This window comes from Phaseolus vulgaris, chromosome 8 (assembly GCF_051622355.1).
Source record: "Phaseolus vulgaris cultivar YP4 chromosome 8, ASM5162235v1, whole genome shotgun sequence".
NCBI classification, from domain to species: Eukaryota; Viridiplantae; Streptophyta; class Magnoliopsida; order Fabales; family Fabaceae; genus Phaseolus; species Phaseolus vulgaris.
The window spans coordinates 13,450,503-13,471,397 of record NC_143505.1 but is presented as its reverse complement, the minus strand read 5'-3'; the positions used below and the strand labels follow the sequence as shown (position 1 = coordinate 13,471,397).

At 27.6% G+C, this 20,895-nt stretch overlaps 2 protein-coding genes across 3 annotated transcripts; one reads left to right on the top strand and one right to left on the bottom strand.

Moving 5' to 3' along the window:
* Positions 1–1,740: 1,740 nt before the first annotated feature.
* On the bottom strand, positions 1,741–8,501 carry LOC137823884 (tropinone reductase homolog At5g06060). Of its 2 annotated transcripts, none has more exons than XR_011083175.2 (6): positions 8,405–8,501; positions 8,064–8,315; positions 7,784–7,991; positions 6,266–6,482; positions 6,045–6,167; positions 1,741–2,041 (listed from the first exon to the last, which is right to left on the bottom strand). XR_011083175.2 is itself a non-coding variant. In XM_068629196.2 (6 exons), exons 2-6 carry the CDS (start codon positions 8,153–8,155, stop codon positions 1,874–1,876), a joined length of 798 nt encoding a protein of 265 aa, XP_068485297.1. In that variant the 5' UTR covers positions 8,156–8,315; positions 8,405–8,492; the 3' UTR covers positions 1,741–1,873. The 2 variants fall into 2 exon arrangements, 1 of the variants encoding a protein (XP_068485297.1); XM_068629196.2 differs by having other exon boundaries at positions 6,045–6,157; positions 8,405–8,492.
* Positions 8,502–15,089: 6,588 nt separating this feature from the next.
* Positions 15,090–19,130, top strand: LOC137823883 (tropinone reductase homolog At5g06060). Its single transcript, XM_068629194.2, has 5 exons — positions 15,090–15,277; positions 15,350–15,557; positions 16,364–16,580; positions 16,685–16,797; positions 18,774–19,130. The coding sequence occupies exons 1-5, from the start codon at positions 15,186–15,188 to the stop codon at positions 18,939–18,941; spliced, it is 798 nt and encodes a 265-aa protein (XP_068485295.1). The 5' UTR covers positions 15,090–15,185; the 3' UTR covers positions 18,942–19,130.
* The last annotated feature ends 1,765 nt before the right edge of the window (positions 19,131–20,895 follow it).

Here is a 20,895-nt window from a genome sequence, read left to right as displayed (position 1 = left end):
TTTATTCATGTTTTGATCCTTAAATTTGGCTGGAAAGTACTTCTAAGTATTTGACCTAAATGATAATGTTTAACATATATGAATAGATTTGAAATGTTAATTGTTTTATGACATTTGTTCGTAATGATAAGAACGTTTTTATAAATATGCGAGGAATCGATATTTAGGAGACAATCTTAATAATTTTATATGTGAGAAATCAATATGAATGAATTTTCTTGGAATGTCATGTCTTTATTCATTGAAAATACAGACGAGTAAGAAAGATTAACCTCATTCCCAATTTTCTCAATTGAATTATATTAAATAATTTACTTTGTTTTCATTTAATTTCTTACACAAATTTATGATACCAACAGCCTTTTAAACAAACTTTTGTACATCTTTTTTATATTTAGTGAATATTATACCTTGTAATTTTAAGACTGTTCCTTGTGGATTTAATATTCGTCATTATGAACAATTTATTACTTCTAACTCGGTACACTTGCTGAAATAAAGAGTCATAAATTATTCGTATATAATTTTAATTGAACACGATATGTAATTGTTTTAAGAATGTTGTCCATAGATAATTACACACAAACTTTACTTACGAATATGACCATATAAAAATACTTTCAAATTTCTAACATATGTAAGTATTTACCGATGAAGGATTGACCTACAATTTTTTTTGTCGTAAAAATCTAAAATTACAAGAAAATAATTAAATAAAAATTAAATTTAAATAAAAAATAATAATTATTTACTATATTATTAAATTAATTACTATTTTAAAGACAAAAAAAAATTAGTATTTAAAGTTATTTTTTTATTAATAAAATTTATAAATTAATACTAAAATTTTATATTAAGATTTTAATTACTAATATTTTATATTTTAAATTACTATATTGACTAAATTAGTTATTATTTTAAAATAAATAAAAATTCATATTAAATTAATATTTAAATTGTTTATCAAAATTTTAATTACTAATATTTTATATTTTAAATCAGTCTTATACTAATAAAGATTAATTTAAAATATAAAATAATAAATACTTAAAACTTTTACAACTAATAATTAAATACTAATTTAAAAATTATTTTATAACTTTTTATTAATAATAAAAACTAATATGCTAATAATTTTTTAATTTATAAAATAATCTTTAATTTAATCAAATAATAATTAATTATTTTAATATTTAAAATAAGTTTCTATTTAATAATTCTTAATTTCTATATGATAACTAAATTTTATTTACAGATTTATTTTAGTACTTATATATAGATATATGCCGTAAATAATAAAGAATTTTCTTGTAAAAAATAATAAAACATACATAATAATTCAATATAATTTATTATAATGTAAAAGATAATTGATTTATGTTTACCAACCTACCTAATTAATAATTTGTAAATATTTTAGAAACTTACAAAGTAATTCAATTAAATAATTTTCAAAATTTACATAAATGATCTAAGATGGAAATCTGTTTCCCATATCTTAGTGTCATTTTCTCTTCTAGTACAATCATATCTATCTCATCTCCATGAGCTCAATTACAATCTCCTCATATTACTTCAAGTAAGAGAGCACCATCAAATTGGATACTCTCACATTTCACAAATCTAAGTACATCTTAACTTATATAAATAAAACACACTCAAATAATTAATCATATCTTAATCCTTAATCATATGTTAAGATCGTATTAAACTATATATATATCTACAGGTAAACATATATTAAAATATTACAAAGTAAACATTTCATCATTTATCACGGTAGACAATGCTTAAGAACATAAGGATACATATGAAAGATGGAGAATGAAAATTGAACACTCTCTTAATTAATTATCAGGTCACTAATTGAAATTTAAGATGTGAAACCACCATCTACATATAAAATCTGCCCAGTGATGTATGATGCAGCAGGAAGACAAAGAAAAGCAACGAGTGATGATACTTCATTGGTTTCTCCTATACGACCAAAAGGTATTTTAGACGTAATATTAGCTTCAAACTCTTTTGGTCCAATTTTCTCCTGAAAGAACAACAATTACTATGATATCAACATAAACATATGAGAGAATCATAATGGTACATATGTGTCAAATTAGAAATTGCAGGTTAATGAAGTTAAAGAGAACTCCAATTTTTTATCAACTACATTTTAACACTCAATACTATTATTTTAATTCTATTTTAAATTATTTAATTACAAATTTATGTTTTATTATATATATTTATTTTTAAACCAATCTCATCAATAATTATAAAACATTACACAATTAATACCACATAACACAAAGTTTCACAAGTACATAATATCCTAATGATCGATTTTCCACAAGATACGAAGTTTTACTAAAAAAAGTAGGTTAGGTCTATCTACTTCGAAGCCTAACTCATACACTACCTTTTACCTAAAAAATTTAATACAATAAATTTGTGAATTTGTCATTATATAATATTTAATTCTTTTATTTTTATTTATTGTAAGATTTAAACTTATACTTGAATTTCTAAGAATGTATATACCAATAGATAAAAAAAAGTTAAAATTCATGTGTCTAATGTCATGGTTATATTAAGTTTTGTTACCTAATGAATAAATTCTTAGCATGAGGGTACAAGCACATTGAAGAAGATGCATTTTTACTATAATGTTTTAAAAAAATCTCCAAACTTAACTATGTATAACAAATCCATTGCTTATTTACTGACAATTCTTTAAGGGGGCATTTGGATTATTTTAAAAATAATTTAGTATAACCTTTTAAACGTTAAAAACCAAACTGGACATGATCCAAATTTACAATAGTAATATGCATCTTTCTCTTAATTTTAATTGGGGAAGAAGGGAGTATTCACGTGCAACTTCTTTTCTACATTATGAACATCTAATAAAAGGCTGGGTGTTTTGGAAGGGTCCACGGTGCTCCAGATGCCAGATGGAAGCTTACGGAAGTCTGTGTAAGGAGGTATGGAGTACATACCTGGGGGCGTGGTCTGGGATGAATGAAGGCTCGGAAGTGAAGGTTGAAGGTGATGATAACTAAGAGAGGTGCATGGCTAGTTTTTGGTGAAGCTGTTCGGTCTTCCAAGTAAGAGGTGTGTGCAGGGACTCCGGTATAGGTTAGTATCGTGTTGAGGCTGGAGTCTTGGTTGTGTCTTGTCATATTAGGTTGTAACTTTGGAGTAGTGGAGCAGAGGAATGCAGCTTGGAGGGTTGTTAATAGGTGGTTGTATTAAAGCTGGAAGGTTCTGATAGTGGAGCTAGTCGGTGGTGGAATGGATGCCATCATAAACCCCTGGTTGGTTACAGCTTTTCTCTTGCCAGTGGCAGGTGGTTCTCAAGCCTGGAAGATTCAGGTTTTTTCTTTCTTGCACTACTGTTGTGGCCTGGAACAGTGATAGAAAGCTTACTACAGGTTCGGTGATAATCTTATAAGGGGAGCAGAATATGTGATTGGAATTTTTCAATTTGAGAGATACTTTATAAGAAGATATGTTTATGTCGTAGTTTGGCTATGGATGGGGCTATAATTTGGTTTTTGTTTTTGGGTAATGATGGTGTTTTAGTCCTTGTATATGGGTTGTGTGAGTTTATGACTCACCTTTACCGTTATCTTGGCATAAATGGGAGGTTAATTGTCACAATCAATTGCAATCAATAGGAGGTTAATTGCCGCAATCAATGGGAGGTTAATTGCCATAATCAATTGCAATCAATGGGAGGTTAATTACCATTAGTTGTATTTATTATTGTTGTCTCCTAGAACCACTATATATAGTGACTTCCTTCCAACAATGTAACACACTACAAACAAGCAACACACACTTGTTTCCTCTCTCTTTTCATATACTCTCTATTTCTGTTCTTGGGTGTAAGTGTTTAACCCATATAGAGAGGATTTGTTTTAGGGCTATTTATCTATTAGTCTGAGAGGAATTCATTGTACTCCCAGTATCATTATAGTGAAAGTTTTGGCTCTCTCGTCGGTGGTTTTTTTACCTCTATTTAAAGGGGTTTTCCACCTAAAAATTATGGTATCATTCTCACTTTACTTGTTACTTTAATTTCTCATAATCTTTGGTTGAAATTATCACGCTTCCGCACACGATATCCCTACAAATTGGCATCAGAGCTTTTTCGATAATTCAACCAGGATCTATTGTTCAATAATGTCAAAATTGGATATTGAGAAATTTGATGGTAAAATCAGTTTTGCTATCTGGCGAGTCCAGATGCTAGCTGTTCTCACCCAGAATGGTTTAAAGAAAGTTCTGGCAGGTATAAATGATGAGACCAACCACTATGACGGAGGAGCAGTGGGATGAGATGGATGAAAAGGCATTGTCTGCAATCCAGTTATGCTTGTCCCGTGAGGTGTTGCGTGAGGTCATCAACGAGAAAAGTACAACAGACATATGGAGTAAATTGGAGTCTTTATACATGACCAACAGTCTTGCAAACAAACTCCGGTTAAAGGAGCGACTCTTTACACTCCGAATGTCTGAAGGTACTCCCATCCAATCTCACCTTGATGAATTTAATTCCATCATAATTGATTTGGAAAATTTGGATGTTAAAATTGATGATGAGGATAAAGCCGTTCTACTTATTGTTTCTCTACCACCCTCGCATCGCCAATTCAAAGAAATTATGTTATACGGTAATTATCTTACCTTAAACTTTGATGATGTCAAGATTAATTTACTAGCCAAAGAAAAATTTGATACTCAAATTCATTCTGAAAGTTCTGGTGAAGGATTAGTAGTTAGAGGGAGAAACCAAGAGAAAGGTAAGAACAATAAGTATAAATCTAGGTCAAAATCTAGAGGCAAGAACTCCAAATATTGTCGTTATTGCAAGAAAAAGGGACACGAGATCTCTGACTGTTATAAATTGAAAAATAAGCAAGATAGAGAAGATAAGGGAAATGGTAAACAACTAGAAAAATTTTCCGAAGCTAGTATTGTTGAAACTGAATCTGATGGGGATTGTTTTGTAGCTTCCAACACTGAACAAAGGTCTAAAAATGAATGGATTCTTGATTCTGGTTGTACTTTTCACATGTCTCACAATAGAGATTGGTTTACCACTTATGAACCAGTTTATAATGGTCTTGTTTTGATGGGAAACGATGCTCAATGCAAAGTTGTTGGTGAAGGAACAATCAAAATCAAGACACATGATGGAATTGTTAGAACTTTAACAGGTGTCAGATATGTCCCTGAGTTGAAACGGAATCTCATTTCCTTAGGCACCCTTGAATCTCATGGGTGTAGATACTCAGCTGAAGGTGGAGTTTTAAAAGTGTCTAAAGGAGCTCTTGTGTTACTAAAGACAATTCGATGTGATAGTTTGTATGTGCTGCAGGGTTCAACTGTTACAGGTTCTGCAGCTGTTGCCTCACCCAACAAAGATAACACCAAGTTGTGGCATATGAGATTAGGCCACATGAGTGAGAAGGGAATTCTAATCCTCAAGAAGAAGGGTCACCTTGGTAACCACGGTACTGGAAAGGTTGATTTCTGTGAACATTGCATTTTTGGTAAGCAGAAAAAGGTTAGTTTTTCTAAAGCCATACACAGAACCAAAGGTACTTTGGATTATATTCATTCGGATCTTTGGGGTCCTTCAAAAGTTCCCTCCAAAGGTAAATGTGAACATTGCATTTTTGGTAAGCAGAAAAAGGTTAGTTTTTCTAAAGCCATACACAGAACCAAAGGTACTTTGGATTATATTCATTCGGATCTTTGGGGTCCTTCAAAAGTTCCCTCCAAAGGTAAATATCGTTATATGATGACAATTATTGATGACTTCTCACGAAAAATGTGGGTGTATTTCCTTAAACATAAGAATGAAGCATTTTCCACTTTTAAAGAGTGGAAATTATTGATTGAGAATCAGACTGGCAAGAAGATAAAGAGGTTAAGGACAGACAATGGTCTTGAGTTCTGTTCGAATGAATTCAATGATTTTTGGAAGGAAATTTTATTATATTCTTTACTGATAAAAAAAATATATTAAAACATACCCTGATAGAATCTAAGAGTGGAGTCCAAACTGGTCCAGGTGCTACAGCATTTGCACGAATGTTATCCTTTGCCCACTCCAATGCCACGTTCTTGGTGAATTGATTCATGGCTCCTGAATTAAACTATATATTCAGATCAAATATCTTCTACCACCCATTTCATTCATATCAACAAGTTAGATTCGCAAAATTACAAAAAAAACAAATTAGTATGTATATACCTTTAGTGGCTGCATAAGCAGATAAAGCTGGAACAGCTTTTAGACCTGCAATGGATGAAATAAATACAATGTTCCCAGATCTAGATTCTTTAAGAAGTGGATGTGCAAGTTGAGTCAAATGAAAAGCAGACTCAAAATTGGTAGCCATTATAGTTGATATATCTTCAGCAGTGTGATCTATTATTTTCTTTGTTATCTCTCTCCCTGCATTGTTCACCTAAGAGGGAACCACATGAAATCATCCCAAATACAATAATGAAAAACGAATCAGAAAATGAAGAATAATTTATTCATAAGCCTAAATATTAACGAAGACTTCAGTAAATTGTTAATGAAATTAAAAGCTACCACGTTAATGCATCAACTGAATCGAATTCCTCAGAAGTAGTTTAGTTACATAGTGGACTGCTTAAAAGTTGGATGGAATTAATTTTAGCATAATTATATTTTTTTTATGTAAAAAAAGCATAATTATAATTTTAAACTGTTAAATGTAATTAAGTTTAAACAAATTTTATTCTCATTGTAAGATTTTATCTTCAAATTTCTGAAGTGGAAATTTGTAGAAATGTCTCTAATAATCTCAATGAGTCTATGTTAAAAATGATTTTGTTACAGTGAATATTTAACATAATTTTAATTTTCGTCTAATTTATCGTTTGATTTTTATTGTTAACGAAATATTGTGACTTTTACTTTTCTAACTCAACGACTAACTTGTTTTCCAACTTAGTAGTCAACTCAATCATTCCCCTCTTAAGAGTAAATAAATTGAAGAGGGAAAACAATAGTTTATAGTTTATTGGTGAGTTAGAGATGAAAGAAGGAAATAATATTTATGCTTGTTTAAAATATTTTAATTATTTTTAATTTAAAATGTTATTATATTATTATAATAGATGTTCGATTGTATGTGGTTTATTTTTTCGGTGTTAAAAGAATGTTTTCCAATTAAATAATAGGTACTTGGAGATGAAACTCAAATATATTTTAATAATTAATTCTGCTAAAAAACCTTAAATTTATCATGAATTTAAAATTTAATTAAGACTTTATATTTAATTATAAAATAAACTTGTTTATTAAACTTTTAAAAAGATTAAATCATGTATGTTTTTTTAGCATCATTTTAAATCATATGTGTAAATTTAACACAATTTCACATGACGGATAGGAAAATGAGATATTTACCATCATTTATATACTACATTTTATTTGATTTTATCTTTTATCGAAGTCAAATTTTTAATATACTATTTTTAATTTTATTTATAATCGAAAATTCCAACTGTTCCTTTTATATCGAGAATTAATCCTATACGGTCTAAAAACAAAAATATTTACGGTAGTACAATAAAAATCATATATTACTAACAAATCTTATCAGAAAATAAACTTTTTTATATACTTAGTAAATGAATTTAAGTGTAACTCTGTGTTATATAATCATTTTATAATTAAGATTTGCACCCGGGTTATGTATCTCCAACAAATAGGTTAAGAGTGGTTGAGTCTTACTAGAATGTTAAGCTTGCCCTGAAAGATGGATGAAACAGTTTCCATGAGAGTTTGGCGTTGGTGGCGATGTAAGACATCACAGACTGAACCAGTGACGTTGAAGCCCTTCTTTTTCCACTCTTCTAAACACCTATTAATATCTTCTTCCTTTCGTGAACATACATGAATGCTTGCTCCAAATTCTGCCAATTCCTCCACGATGGCATGCCTAATCAAGAATAAACAAGAGAAAGTAAACAACTGAAGAAAAGGAAATATGTTCGTAAAGTATGTTACCAACCCAATCCCTCTGGTGCCTCCTGTCACAAGAGCTGTCATGCCATGAAGTGACCATCTCTTGTCCTTCATGCTGCTCAACTTTGGTTCCCCCATTTTTGTTTCTAATCCAACATTCCACAAATGGAAAATAGATGTGATGTGAAGCAGAAAGAAAAGCTCAAAGATACCTCTTTATATATGCATGTTTGCAGCACTTTGTGGCTGTCAGTGATTTTAAGCCTATCGCCATATACAACTAATCAGCCACAACTACCTGTTCGTACGTCAATAAATTTTAATAAACTGAAATTTTATGAATTTTACAATTAAACTTAGACTTTCAATTTTATGAATTTTACTTACGCTGAAAATTAAAATTAAACTGAAATTCTGGGAGGTTATTTGTTAGCCTTTTCCCCGAACGAGCTTAGATCGATTAAATGTTGGGATGTGAGTAATGAATTGGAATTGGTGCAGAGAGTGGTGAGAAATCAAGTGTTACTGATATATGGTGTATCAAGGGGAATTACTGCATGATTTTCTTTGTTTGGTCTCATTAAGCTTCAGATTGTATTTGTTAAAGTTCTGTAACACTTTGTGGCTGTCGGTGGTTTTAATATTATATAGAAATAATAGGTCTTTCTAGTTTCCAGAGATATTTTTAGATATACTTTTTCTTTTATGACTACTATTATTATCAGTAACAATCGTCATATCTTAAAACTTCCACAATAAAAATATCTTTTGCTTGAATATAGAAAAAAGGCTTATGAAGAGTTTTTGAATTTTGGATTAACACATTTGTTTTATATTTTCTTCATGAAATAGAGGTTAAAGATAATTTTTATTATTATTTGTTTTTAATTTTCTTCATTAAATAAAAGGAGATGGTGGATGAATTTTTTTATTATTTGAATTTTTTATTTTCAATATTATTTTATTGTCTAATATTTAAATTTGAATTTTTTATTTTCAATATTATTTTATTGTCTAATGTTTTAAACTTAAGGACAAATTCTAATTCCTATGGTATATAACAAATGAACTTTTATTTGAATGAAAATTTATTGAATTGAATGAGGAATTACATATTACACTACAAGAAAATCATCAAATAGAAATCAATTTTTAGATACCAAAATAATTAGTTATAATAGTAACTAAATCTAAATTAAAAGAAAATTTGTTTCTAAATTAGTTTTTATTATTATTAAATAGTTTTTAAATTGGTATTTAATTAGCAACCAATATTTTAACTACCAATTATTTAATTTCTAAATTTGGGCTCTAAAACCTTGATTTCTAATTAGATACCAATTTAAAAACTATTTAACAATAATAGAAACTAATTTAGAAACTAAAATTATTTTTAGTTTCTAAATAGTCTCTAATTTAGTTACTATTACAACTAATTATTTTGGTCTCTAAAAATTGGTTTCTATTTCAGGATTTTCTTGCAGTGTTATATTCAATCTCATTATTTTTGTCAATCTTAAGTTTTTCATAATTTTGAAACCTATATTTTAAAAATGTTTGATTTTATCTTCTTATTCGAAAAGATAGTGATATTTATTGGTTCAAGTAACTTATTTCTTGGAAATCAACTAAGAAAAAACTTCTAAACCTTAAAATTTATTTGTGAAAACCTTTATGACTCATTTTTAAATTAAATATTTTGTGAAAATCTTTCTTTTTCTAATTCAAAAGAATGATGATAGTCATGCATCTATTCGATACCAGAATGAGTTAAAAACAGCTCATAAAAAACCTCTTGTTTCCTAAATTATTGGAAAAGGGATATATATTCGAAGATAACAATTTATCAATAAATTTAATTTTTTTAATATATATTTATTTTAATTTTTTATAAAAAAATAAATTAAATAGAAAAGATTTACTTAAATGTAAAAATTAAATAAATTCATCTAATATAATTAATTTATATATATAAAGAATAGAAAAATGTAACAAATTAAAAATTAATTGTATAATATATTATATATTTTTAAAATAATATTCAATTATTATGTTATTTATTTAAGGTTATTGTATATTTTTAATTTTAATATAATTATTATAAATATATTTTTAATATTTAATTATTTTCTTAAGTAAAAAATTAGTTTATCGCTTTAAAATATTTATTTTTAATAAAACTTTAATTTACTTTTTAAATGCATATTTAAATTATAAAAATATAATTTTATGTTTTCAATTTAAAAATAAAATAAAATAAAAGTATAGTATTTAAATTATAAAGAAGATAGAATATTATAAGTATTATAATAAATTATATTTAAATTTAAATTGAAAAGATATAAATTAAATAGAAAATATTAAATTCAAAATCAAAGCTCTGTTTGGCAGTTAATGTTGCTGACTTTCTATTGCAAATTTCAAGACTGGCACAATGAATGCGTGTTTAATAAGCTATGCTTCGTTTTCAATTACAAAAGAGGTACTGCTACCTAATTTTCCCAATTTGTTTTATAGTGGTGCAGCTGTGTTGTCGATACGGTGTAGAAAAATATAAAAAGTAATATGGCTAGACAACTTTAAAAGTTATGTATAATTTTTTTATGTGATAAATTTAAAAGTAAATATATAATAAAAATAAGTTTATAATTAAATAATATTAAAAGTGGTAATGCAGAAAGTTTATAAAAAAAAAGTAAATGAATTTTGTGAGAAATTACAGATAGAGGTGTGAAAGGATGGGAGTGAGAAAGTGAAAACGGTGAGGGTGTGTGAGAAGTGACCGTCAGTGAGAGAGAAAAAGGCAACGTAAGATGACAAAATGTAGACAAAATGTTCTTTCCTACAGGATGTAAAGGCACCCACCTCGCCATCATTTCTCCTTTGTCCTTTACTTCTTTTTCTTCTCTGTCATAATTTTCTTCATCACCTTCACCAACTCTACTCTTTTTTCCTGATACAACTTGTCAAAGAAAAAATGTACATTGCCAATTATAGAGTTGTAATTGTAAAACATTTCATGCAATTGTTTAAACAAATTAAAAATATAGTAAATGGATCATTTATAATAAAATAATATGAAAAACGATTTTTCTTAACACGGTTAGACTTGATGTTACATAGTGGTATTGAGATGAGGTTTCTTGTATTTATGATGGAAGTGATGTGGTATAAAACAGGTTTATATACGAATTTTGAATCTGTATGTAAATTACATACGGATACCCAAGCCCATAGGACTCAAAATCAAGCCGCAGTAGCCAGGATTCAAAGCCAGGATTCAAACCCAAATCTTTTCAGTGACCAGACAAGTTCTTTGATCATATTATCATTTTTATTATATTTATACATATTAATATAATTTATACATATTAATATAATTATTATTAATAATAATAATAAAATAAATTATATTTATATTATTAATATTATTATTAACATTATTATTAATATTATTAATATTATTATTAATATTATTAATATTTTTATTAATATTATTAGTATTAATATTCATATTATTATTGATATTTATTAATATTATTATTAATATTATTAGTATTAATATTCATATTATTATTAATATTTATTAATATTATTATTAATATTATTAGTATTAATATTCATATTATTAATATTATATTCATATTATCAATATTATATTCATATTAATTTTGATATAAATATACATTTAGATATTTATTGAGAGTGTATAGTAGTTTTATTTGACTTGAGTAATATTACTTTTATCCGGATATAGATAGATAGAGAGAAAAATGAAGAAATTATATAATATTAATATAACTTTAATACTATAAATACATATATATTGATTAATATATTTCTTTATTTAATCATTAATTTTTTAAAACTCATGGTTAAATTTAAATTTACTTTCATATTATATATATTTATATATATATATATAAAATTATTTGATATCTTATTTTCAAATATAGGTTATTATAGGTAGTTGTGAAGTTTTTGTTAGATGGCTATATAGGTGCTTGAATCTTACACTTCTTTTCTGATTTGAGATTCTTGTATAAGGATTGAAATATCCTTAAAATGTTTTGTTTAATTTTTTTTATTCTTTGTCGATAAAAAAAATCTCATTTTCAAATATTTACTTACATAGATTAAAATTGATATAATGTATAATTTTTAAAATATTTTAAATTATAAATTATTTAATCACTTTGTCATTATGATTTATATATTAGTAGAAAGGGTTATTTAGTAACAACTTTTTACATAGATTTATGGAATAATTAATATAGTTTAAACTATAATGATATGCTAACTAGTAGGTATTAGAGATTTAATTAATAGTTAATGTAAAAGTCATCATTTTATGTTAAAAGATAATATTGTTTGTTGACAATATTCTTTACTATAACACACAAGTAAAACCAACTACCTATAATGAACTTAATTAAGTCAATATGATCGTAAAATAATAATTAATATGATAGTTGATTTTAATGTAATAGGTAATATGATGACTATGAGTATGACATATATTAAATTTGATTCATACTAATAGATAATATAATAAATTATGTTTAGATTCAAGTAGATTATAGATAAATTAAATGTGATTCATATGTTAATATTGTTAGTATCATTAATATTGTTAGTATTATTAGTATTGTTAGTATTATTAATATTGTTAGTATTGTTAGTATTATTAATATTATTAATATTTTTAGTATTGTTAATATTGTTAGTATTGTTAGTATTATTAGTATTGTTAGTATTATTAATATTGTTAATATTATTAATATTGTTAATATTATTAATATTGTTAGTATTATTAATAATAATAAGTATAATAAAAATCATAATAAAACTAAAGAATTTGCTTGTTGTAGTGGTTAAATTTTACTTGATTGTTGAAGGAATCTGTCTTCGAATCTCATTCACTGCTAATTTTATTTTATGGTACTACTATTTACATACGGATTTTGATCCGTATGTAATTCGCATTTTTCTTGTAGTGTCTTAATACTATTATTTTAATATTATTTAATTTTAAATTTATTGTGTATTATATATGTTTATTTTTAAATCCATCATATATAAATATATGGAAGGCCACCAATTTGTTTCATAAGAAAAAAAATATTCACTGTATTCAAATAAAACATAGAAATAATATGCAAATTAAAAAAAAAATGAAACTTTTTTGTTTTTTATAAAAATTTACATATATATATATATAATTTATTATTTATAATTTATTCTGTTATTTTTTTATTTTAATCTTAAATTATTATTTATTTTTATTTAAAACAAAAGTACATAATTAAATATAATATAATATAATAATATTTAAAAAATAAAAAAATATTAAATAAATTATGTCAGAAAAATATATAATAATTAATAATTATTATAAACATAATTATTAATAATAATAAATAATTTTTTATAATAAAAAAATTATATAATAATTATATTAACTATAAAAAATAAATATAAAAATAATAATTTTATTGATATAAAAATAATTTTTTTATCAAATATTTAATTATAAATATTTCAATACTTTTATTAAATTTTAAATTATTTTATATTTTTTTATCAAATAATTCTAATATATTATCAAAAATAATATTTCAATCACTTGAAAATAATATTTTAATTAAAAATAATTATAATTTATAAATAAATAAAATTAATTTTTAAAAACTTTTAAATATAAAAATAATTTTATAAATTTACATATTTATCAATTAAAAAAATATAATTTTAATTATGTCTATCATATTATTTACCAACTTTCTTATTTTTTTATATTTTTCATTTTATTTATTTTAATTTAAACAATATTTTTTGTCACACTTTTCCTTTTAAATCATCTTAAATCTAATTCAAATAAACAATAAAATTACTTTCTAGGGCATAACAAACCATAAAACAGAAAATCCAAAACAAAACATGACGTCTGTGTCAGAAAACAGCACCCACTCCCTGCAGCAATGCCACTTGATTCCTCACCATATATCACATCCCAACATTCAATGCATCGAAGTTCATTGGGAAAAAGGCTAACAAATAACCTCCCATAAATTCACTTAAGTTTAATTTTCAGTTAAGTCAAATTCAGAAAATTGAAAGAAAATCCCCAAACTTTGTATTACAATGTTCTCTTATGATTTGATTCATAATTCATTACTTATTATTGTATATTCTTAATTTATTATCTCTAGAAAGAAAAATAACAAAAATCTCATAATAAAATAAAGAAATAAACTAAGTGAAGTTTGAAAAAAAAATGACTTTGAACAGTATAAAAAAAATTCAAGTAATATCCACACTTTCTTGCATGCAAATACATAATTTTCTGGCTACACACTTTAGAATAATATATGATTTTTTTTTTACGTCTTAAGGTTGTGTGATCTCCAATGTCCACATATTCTTCATTTTCTGCTTATTTTTTTAGTTACTTCATAACTGCTTTCTCTTTTAGGTGAACATCGCTCGTAACAAAGAAAATGATTGTTATAATGCAGAAGATATATAAACCACAATGGGTACCAATTTGGAGTCCCTTTTTCCTTGCACATTTTCAATGACCTTTTTCAAGAAATAATTATTAAGGAAGTTTATATATATATATATATATATATATATATATATTTCAATCATACATGTTAATAATTTGTTTGAATATTAATTTTTATTAATTATTCTTAAACGGTTGAATTCAAGATAACTATTTCTTCTTGTTTGGTCGTCGTATTGGAGTGAAACTTTCTTTCTTGTAAGTTTCTTTTTTTCCTTTTTAGTCATTTCACCTTTTGGTCTTCTCGTAATCCAGATTCAAATAGTACTTTCAAAAGACATTTTAACACTCAAATCAGTAATAATATTCAATATTCGGTATTCAGAGCACGGTATCATGACGTACCTAATTTAGAGAACTTGAATCATATTTACAAATACATTACATAATTTTTAACCATTAATTATTTTGATTAATTCTAGTAATTGAATTCATGATATTATGGGACCGACAAAGTGTCGGTCGTACGGCTTAAAATTACAAAGTGCTACAGAACTTGAACATGCATATATGAAGAGGGGTATCTTTGAGCTTTTCTTTCTGCTTCACAACACATCTATTTTCCATTTTGTTGAAGTGTTCGAATAGAAACAAAAAATGGGGGAACCAAAGTTGAGCAGCATGAAGGACAAGAGATGGTCACTCGATGGCATGACAGCTCTTGTGACAGGAGGAACCCGAGGGATTGGGTTGGTAACATACTTTACCAAGATATTTCCTTTTCTTCAGTTCTTTACTTTGTCTTGTTTATTTTTGATTAGGCATGCGATCGTGGAGGAATTGGCAGAATTTGGGGCAAGTATTCATGTATGTTCACGAAAGGAAGAAGATATTAATAGGTGTTTAGAAGAGTGGAAAAAGAAGGGCTTCAACGTCACTGGTTCAGTCTGTGATGTCTTACATCGCCACCAACGCCAAACACTAATGGAAACTGTTTCCTCCATCTTTCAGGGCAAGCTTAACATTCTAGTAAGATTCAACCACTCATCATAACCTTTTTTTCCCCTCCCTCCAAACAAACATTCTGAAGCAAGATTTAATTGTTAGAAATATATGGTTTTTATTGTACTACCATAAATATTTTTGTTTTTACACAATATATGATTAATTCTCAATGTAAAAAGGTATGTTGGAAATTTCTATTAGAAATAAAATAAAATAAAAATTACTATATTAGAAATCTCAGTCAATAAAACAAATAAATTACAATATACAAATGATTTGTAATCTCATGTAAAATTGACTTAAACTTACACACATGGTTTAATCTTTTTAAAAGTTTAATAAAGAAAAAATATTTTATAATTAAATATTCTCAATCAAATATAAAATTTAATTAAGTTTTAAATTTCTGTATTTTTAAAAGAATTTTACTAAAAACTATTTATTAAGTATTTAAAATATATTTGATTTTAATCTAAATACTTATTATTTAATTGAAAAAAAATACTTTGACACCAGAAAAATAAATCACATCCACTTGATAACCTATTATAATAATATAATCATATTTTAAATAAAAAAATAAATTAAATATAATTAAAATATTAATTTATTAGATTGTTAATGTTTCTTTACTGCTTTTTTTGTCAACTTATCACCGTCCTATGAAAATTAACTCACTGACTGGTAACTTAAAAAACAAGTTGATCGTTGAGTTAGAAAAGTAACAGAATATATATTCATTGTAATAGGTTACAATGAATTATTCTTCATTTTCTGATTCATTTTTCATTATTGTATATGGGACGATTTCATATGTGGTTCTCTCGTAGGTGAACAATGCAGGGAGAGAGATAACAAAGAAAATAATAGATCACACTGCTGAAGATATATCAACTATAATGGCTACCAATTTTGAGTCTGCTTTTCATTTGACTCAACTTGCACACCCACTTCTTAAAGAATCTGGATCTGGGAACATTGTATTTATTTCATCCATTACAGGTCTAAAAGCTCTTCCAGCTTTATCTGCTTATGCAGCCACTAAAGGTATATACATACTAATTTCATTTGTAATTTTCCGAATCTAACTTGTTGATATGAATGAAATGGATAGTAGAAGATATTTGATCTAAATATATAATTTAATTCAGGAGCCATGAATCAATTCACCAAGAATGTGGCATTGGAGTGGGCAAAGGATAACATTCGTGCAAATGCTGTAGCACCTGGACCAATTTGGACTCCACTCTTGGAATCTGTCATGGTATGTTTAAAGATATGAAATGGATATTGATAATGTAGAAAAAAAGTTAAGATCAAGAGTAGCAGATTAGTATTGTAAATTTGGATCATGTCCAATTTGGTAATGTTTTAAAAAGGTTATAAATATAAAAATTTTTATAAGGTTGGGTTTTTCCTAGAGTGACTTCTTTTATCTTCTGCTTCTGGTCTTTTTGGCCTTTAGGTGTTGTAGTCTTCGGTCAAGTCTTTTGTTTCTTTGAATGATTGTGGGAGGCACTTGTGAAGGTACTTTAACGATCAAGTTAGTCTGAATAAAATATGTAGGTGAGTTAAAAGAGAAAAAATTACCTCAAGCGTCTGTCGGTCTCTCGTATTTATACCTTTTGGATGAACCCCTATTGTTATGGGTCCGTTCGTGGGTACAAAAGAGGGTCTGATTGTGTCCTAATCACTCTTTGCAAATAAACTGGCTTCATTATGGTTAAATGGAAATTTAAGGGTTCTATTTAGGTTAAGTGGGCCGAAAGGTTGTTGACTACTCGACCATCTGGTAGTACATATGTCCCTTAGGCTCAAGTGAAATGATTTTTTGAGTGTCACATAGAGTCTGTGAAAGAAAAAATTCTTTATCTTTAACTAGATGCTCGTCCAGGGCTATATGCCCCGGGCCCTAGTAGAGGAATTCTATGTAGGGTCTATGGGGTCGCTAAGTCGGCTAACCGCTATGTCGGATATTAATTTTCTTGTTGGCTGGTATATCCACGTGACTGTTATGCCGTGTGACCGCTTACACGACCTAGGAGCCGAGTGGGAAAACTTATTGTGGCGTTCCAGGCGCGTGGATGTGACGTACTGTGAGGATGTGCAAGGCCAGATGATCTGAATCGTTGATGCCGACATGATCCAACGGTTTAGAATGGGCAAGATGGTTCATATTCCCCCCTTCCTCCACCTATAAATAGGAGTGGTAGTGGGATCCACTTCTTACACTTTACCTGTGAATTTGCTCTAAGAATCTGAATGTCGAGAGTGTTTGTTTTTTTAGAATTTGTGGGTGTACCGGTTGAGGAGTTTTTGGAGGTAACCATGTCTTCTCTTTCTGTTAGCACTTTGTTTTCTTTTGCGTCAAGGGTCCAAGTGGAGGAAGGCCGATGGTCGTAGATATTAATTCCAGTTCTATTGATACCAAAAGCACTGGCAAGTTGTTGATCTTGTAGGTAGGAATGACATAGGATTTTTGGCATCCTCTTTTACTTCCCTAAGTTCATATAGAGGTGAGGAGATTCGAGAGACCAACTATGTGTGGGTGGATAACTGAGTCCAAGAGATTTTCTCGAAATTTCGACAACCATCCGTGCTTCAAACTTTCGTCGAGAGTGTAGACATTTTTTTAAAAGGTACCCCTGATGGGATATTATCCTTGCGTATGTGTAAAGAGTTCGAGACCGTTTGTCTGGGTAGTGGGAAGGAACCTAAATACTTTTTCTACTTCTATTCCTGCTTAATCTCAGACATTCATGTCCGCTTTCCTTTAGATAGTTTCATTATAGATATTCTGCGTGTCTTAAATGTGACTCCTACCTAATTATATCCAAATAGATGGGTTGCGATGTAGGTTTTTTGAGCCAAATATTTAAGGTAATTTTTTATAACCATGACATTAGACAAATTTATGTATTGGTGTATAACTTTAAGTTTAGTTATTACATTGAATAAAAGTAAAAATTAAATATTATTTAATCAAAATAGTCACAAATTTATTGTATTAAAAAGTTTACTTAAAATGTAATGTCATATGTCATATGCTTTCAAATGGATAAACTTAACCTACCTTCCTTACTTCATATGGAAAATTGATGGTTAGGGTATTACGGTAGTTGTAGAACTGTGTTATGTGTAAAAATGGTATTTATTGTGCAATTTCTTATTTGACACATATGTTACCATTATATTTTTATTTCTCTTATGTTAATATCATAGTAATTATTGTTCTTTCAGGAGAAAAGTGGACCAAAAGAGTTTGATGCTAATGTTACATCTAAAATACCTTCCGGTCGTATAGGAGAACCCAACGAAGTATCATCACTTGTTGCTTTTCTTTGTCTTCCTGCTGCATCATATATCAATGGGCAAATTTTATATGTAGATGGAGGTTTCACATCTTAAATTTCAATTAGTGATCCGACAATTAATTAAGAGTGTGTTTAATTTTCATTTTTCATCTTTCGTATGTAACCTTTGAATCTTCTTTTCTATTTATTTTATGTTCTTAAGCATTGTCTATGTATCCTTTGAATCTTGTATTCTATTTATTTTATGTGATAAATGATAAAATATACTTGTAATATTTTAATATATTTTTACTTGTGTTTTTTTTTTAAATAAAAAAAAAATAAAAAAATAATATATATATATATATGGATTTGTTAATAGAGAACTATTGAAAGGATTCCTCTTTCTCCTTCTATCGGTCAGCCGTACTATCCTTCAACTCCCTTCCTTGTAAACTCCCCACTCTTCCTTCCTAGTCTCGACTCTCGGTCTTCTTGTAATCCAGACTCAGAGAAGGCATTCCGGCGCTCAAGTCAGCAAAGGTATTCGACGCTCGGTTCTCACAGCATTGTATATGACAACGTACCTATTCTTGAAATATGTGCTATTTATATTACCTTTGGTGGACTTTTCTTATTGGGCTAGGTTAAGGAGTTGGACCGCCTTTAGGGCAGTAATACCTAGTTCTTAATCGTGGATTAGGTTCGCTGACCTTGATTGAGCGTAATAGGACTTGTACTATCAGTCGACCCCATTGACGTGGGCAGTCGGCTCAGTGATGGCAATCAAGACGTGACATCAGCCGTACACTTAATACGATCTTAACACTTAATTAAGATCTGATTAATTGTTTGAGTGTGTTTTTTTTTATATATATATAAATTAAGATGTTTGCGAAATGTGAGAGTATTGAGTTTAGTATTAATTGAGCTCATGGAGATGAGATAGGTGTGCCTGTCCTGGAAGAAGATATTACGAAGTGGACTTTAAGCTTAACTCAACCTCATAAAACCGACTCATGAAGTTGAGGTTTGCACGCACTTATATACAATGAAATACTCTAATCTCTGGTCGATGTGGGATTTCCAACAGAGAAAACAACATTAAGATATGGTCAATCAAGATTTTTCATCTTAGATCAAATATGTAAAATTTGAAAATTATTTATATTTGAATTACTTTGTAAGTTTCAAAAATATTTATACACTATTAATTAGGTATGTAGGTTTTTCAACATAAATAAATTATCTTTTAAATTACAATAAATCATATTGAATTATTATGTATTATCTATTAATTTACTAAAAGAAAATTCCTTATTATCTATTGCATAAATATATAGGTACTACCAAAAATATATAGATAAAATTCAGCTATCTATATATATTACTTAGGACGAAAAATTTATAGGTCAATCCTTTATAGGTAACTACAATTTACAGATGTTAGAAATTTTAAAATAATTTCATATAGTAATATTTCTGTAAGTAATTTCCGTCTGTAATTATCAATCAACAACATCCATATGTAAATAACTAATGGACGATATCCATATACATATATTATTATTTATGTACAATATCGAGATATAATTAATTACGGATGTTTTTCGTATAAAGGGAAAATTTCCTATAAATGGAAGCCTAATGAGACCAAACAAGGAAATACAGCACCCACTCCCAACATGCAATGGATCTAAGGTGAAAGGGAGTTGATTTAGCAACTACACACATTGAGTTTTGTTTTTTCTTGTATTAGAATTGGACATGGTTTAACCAAATTGTTAAGTAAGTGAGAAAGTTCTCTTCAAAGAGTAAAAATAAAAGACACACAGAATAAAATGAACACAAAGTTATGAATTCAACGTAAGAAAGATTGGACGAAAATTGAAAGAGAATGGAGAGAGATAAGAGAATGGAAAGCTTATGCGCCTGTAACATTCATGCAGATGAAGTGATGGAATGATTCAAGCCACTTGGAAGAGGAGATCCAAGATGAGTGAGGAAAGGAGTCAAGATAAGACTCTGAGGAAAAATAGCTACTCAGAAATTCACTACAACAAAGTTTC

What these genes read in the sequence shown, in the direction of transcription:
- LOC137823884 (XM_068629196.2), bottom strand. Translation starts at nt 8,155, where the DNA reads ATGGGGGAACCAAAGTTGAGCAGCATGAAGGACAAGAGATGGTCACTT. An exon ending in AGGGCAAGCTTAACATTCTA is followed by an intron (nt 6,483 to 7,783) that starts GTAAGACTCAAC and finishes GTTCCCTCTTAG; the next exon opens with GTGAACAATGCAGGGAGAGA. An exon ending in CACTCTTAGATTCTATCAGG is followed by an intron (nt 2,042 to 6,044) that starts GTATGTTTTAAT and finishes TTGTTCTTTCAG; the next exon opens with GAGAAAATTGGACCAAAAGA.
- LOC137823883 (XM_068629194.2), top strand. Translation starts at nt 15,186, where the DNA reads ATGGGGGAACCAAAGTTGAGCAGCATGAAGGACAAGAGATGGTCACTC. An exon ending in GGAGGAACCCGAGGGATTGG is followed by an intron (nt 15,278 to 15,349) that starts GTTGGTAACATA and finishes ATTTTTGATTAG; the next exon opens with GCATGCGATCGTGGAGGAAT. An exon ending in AGGGCAAGCTTAACATTCTA is followed by an intron (nt 15,558 to 16,363) that starts GTAAGATTCAAC and finishes GTTCTCTCGTAG; the next exon opens with GTGAACAATGCAGGGAGAGA.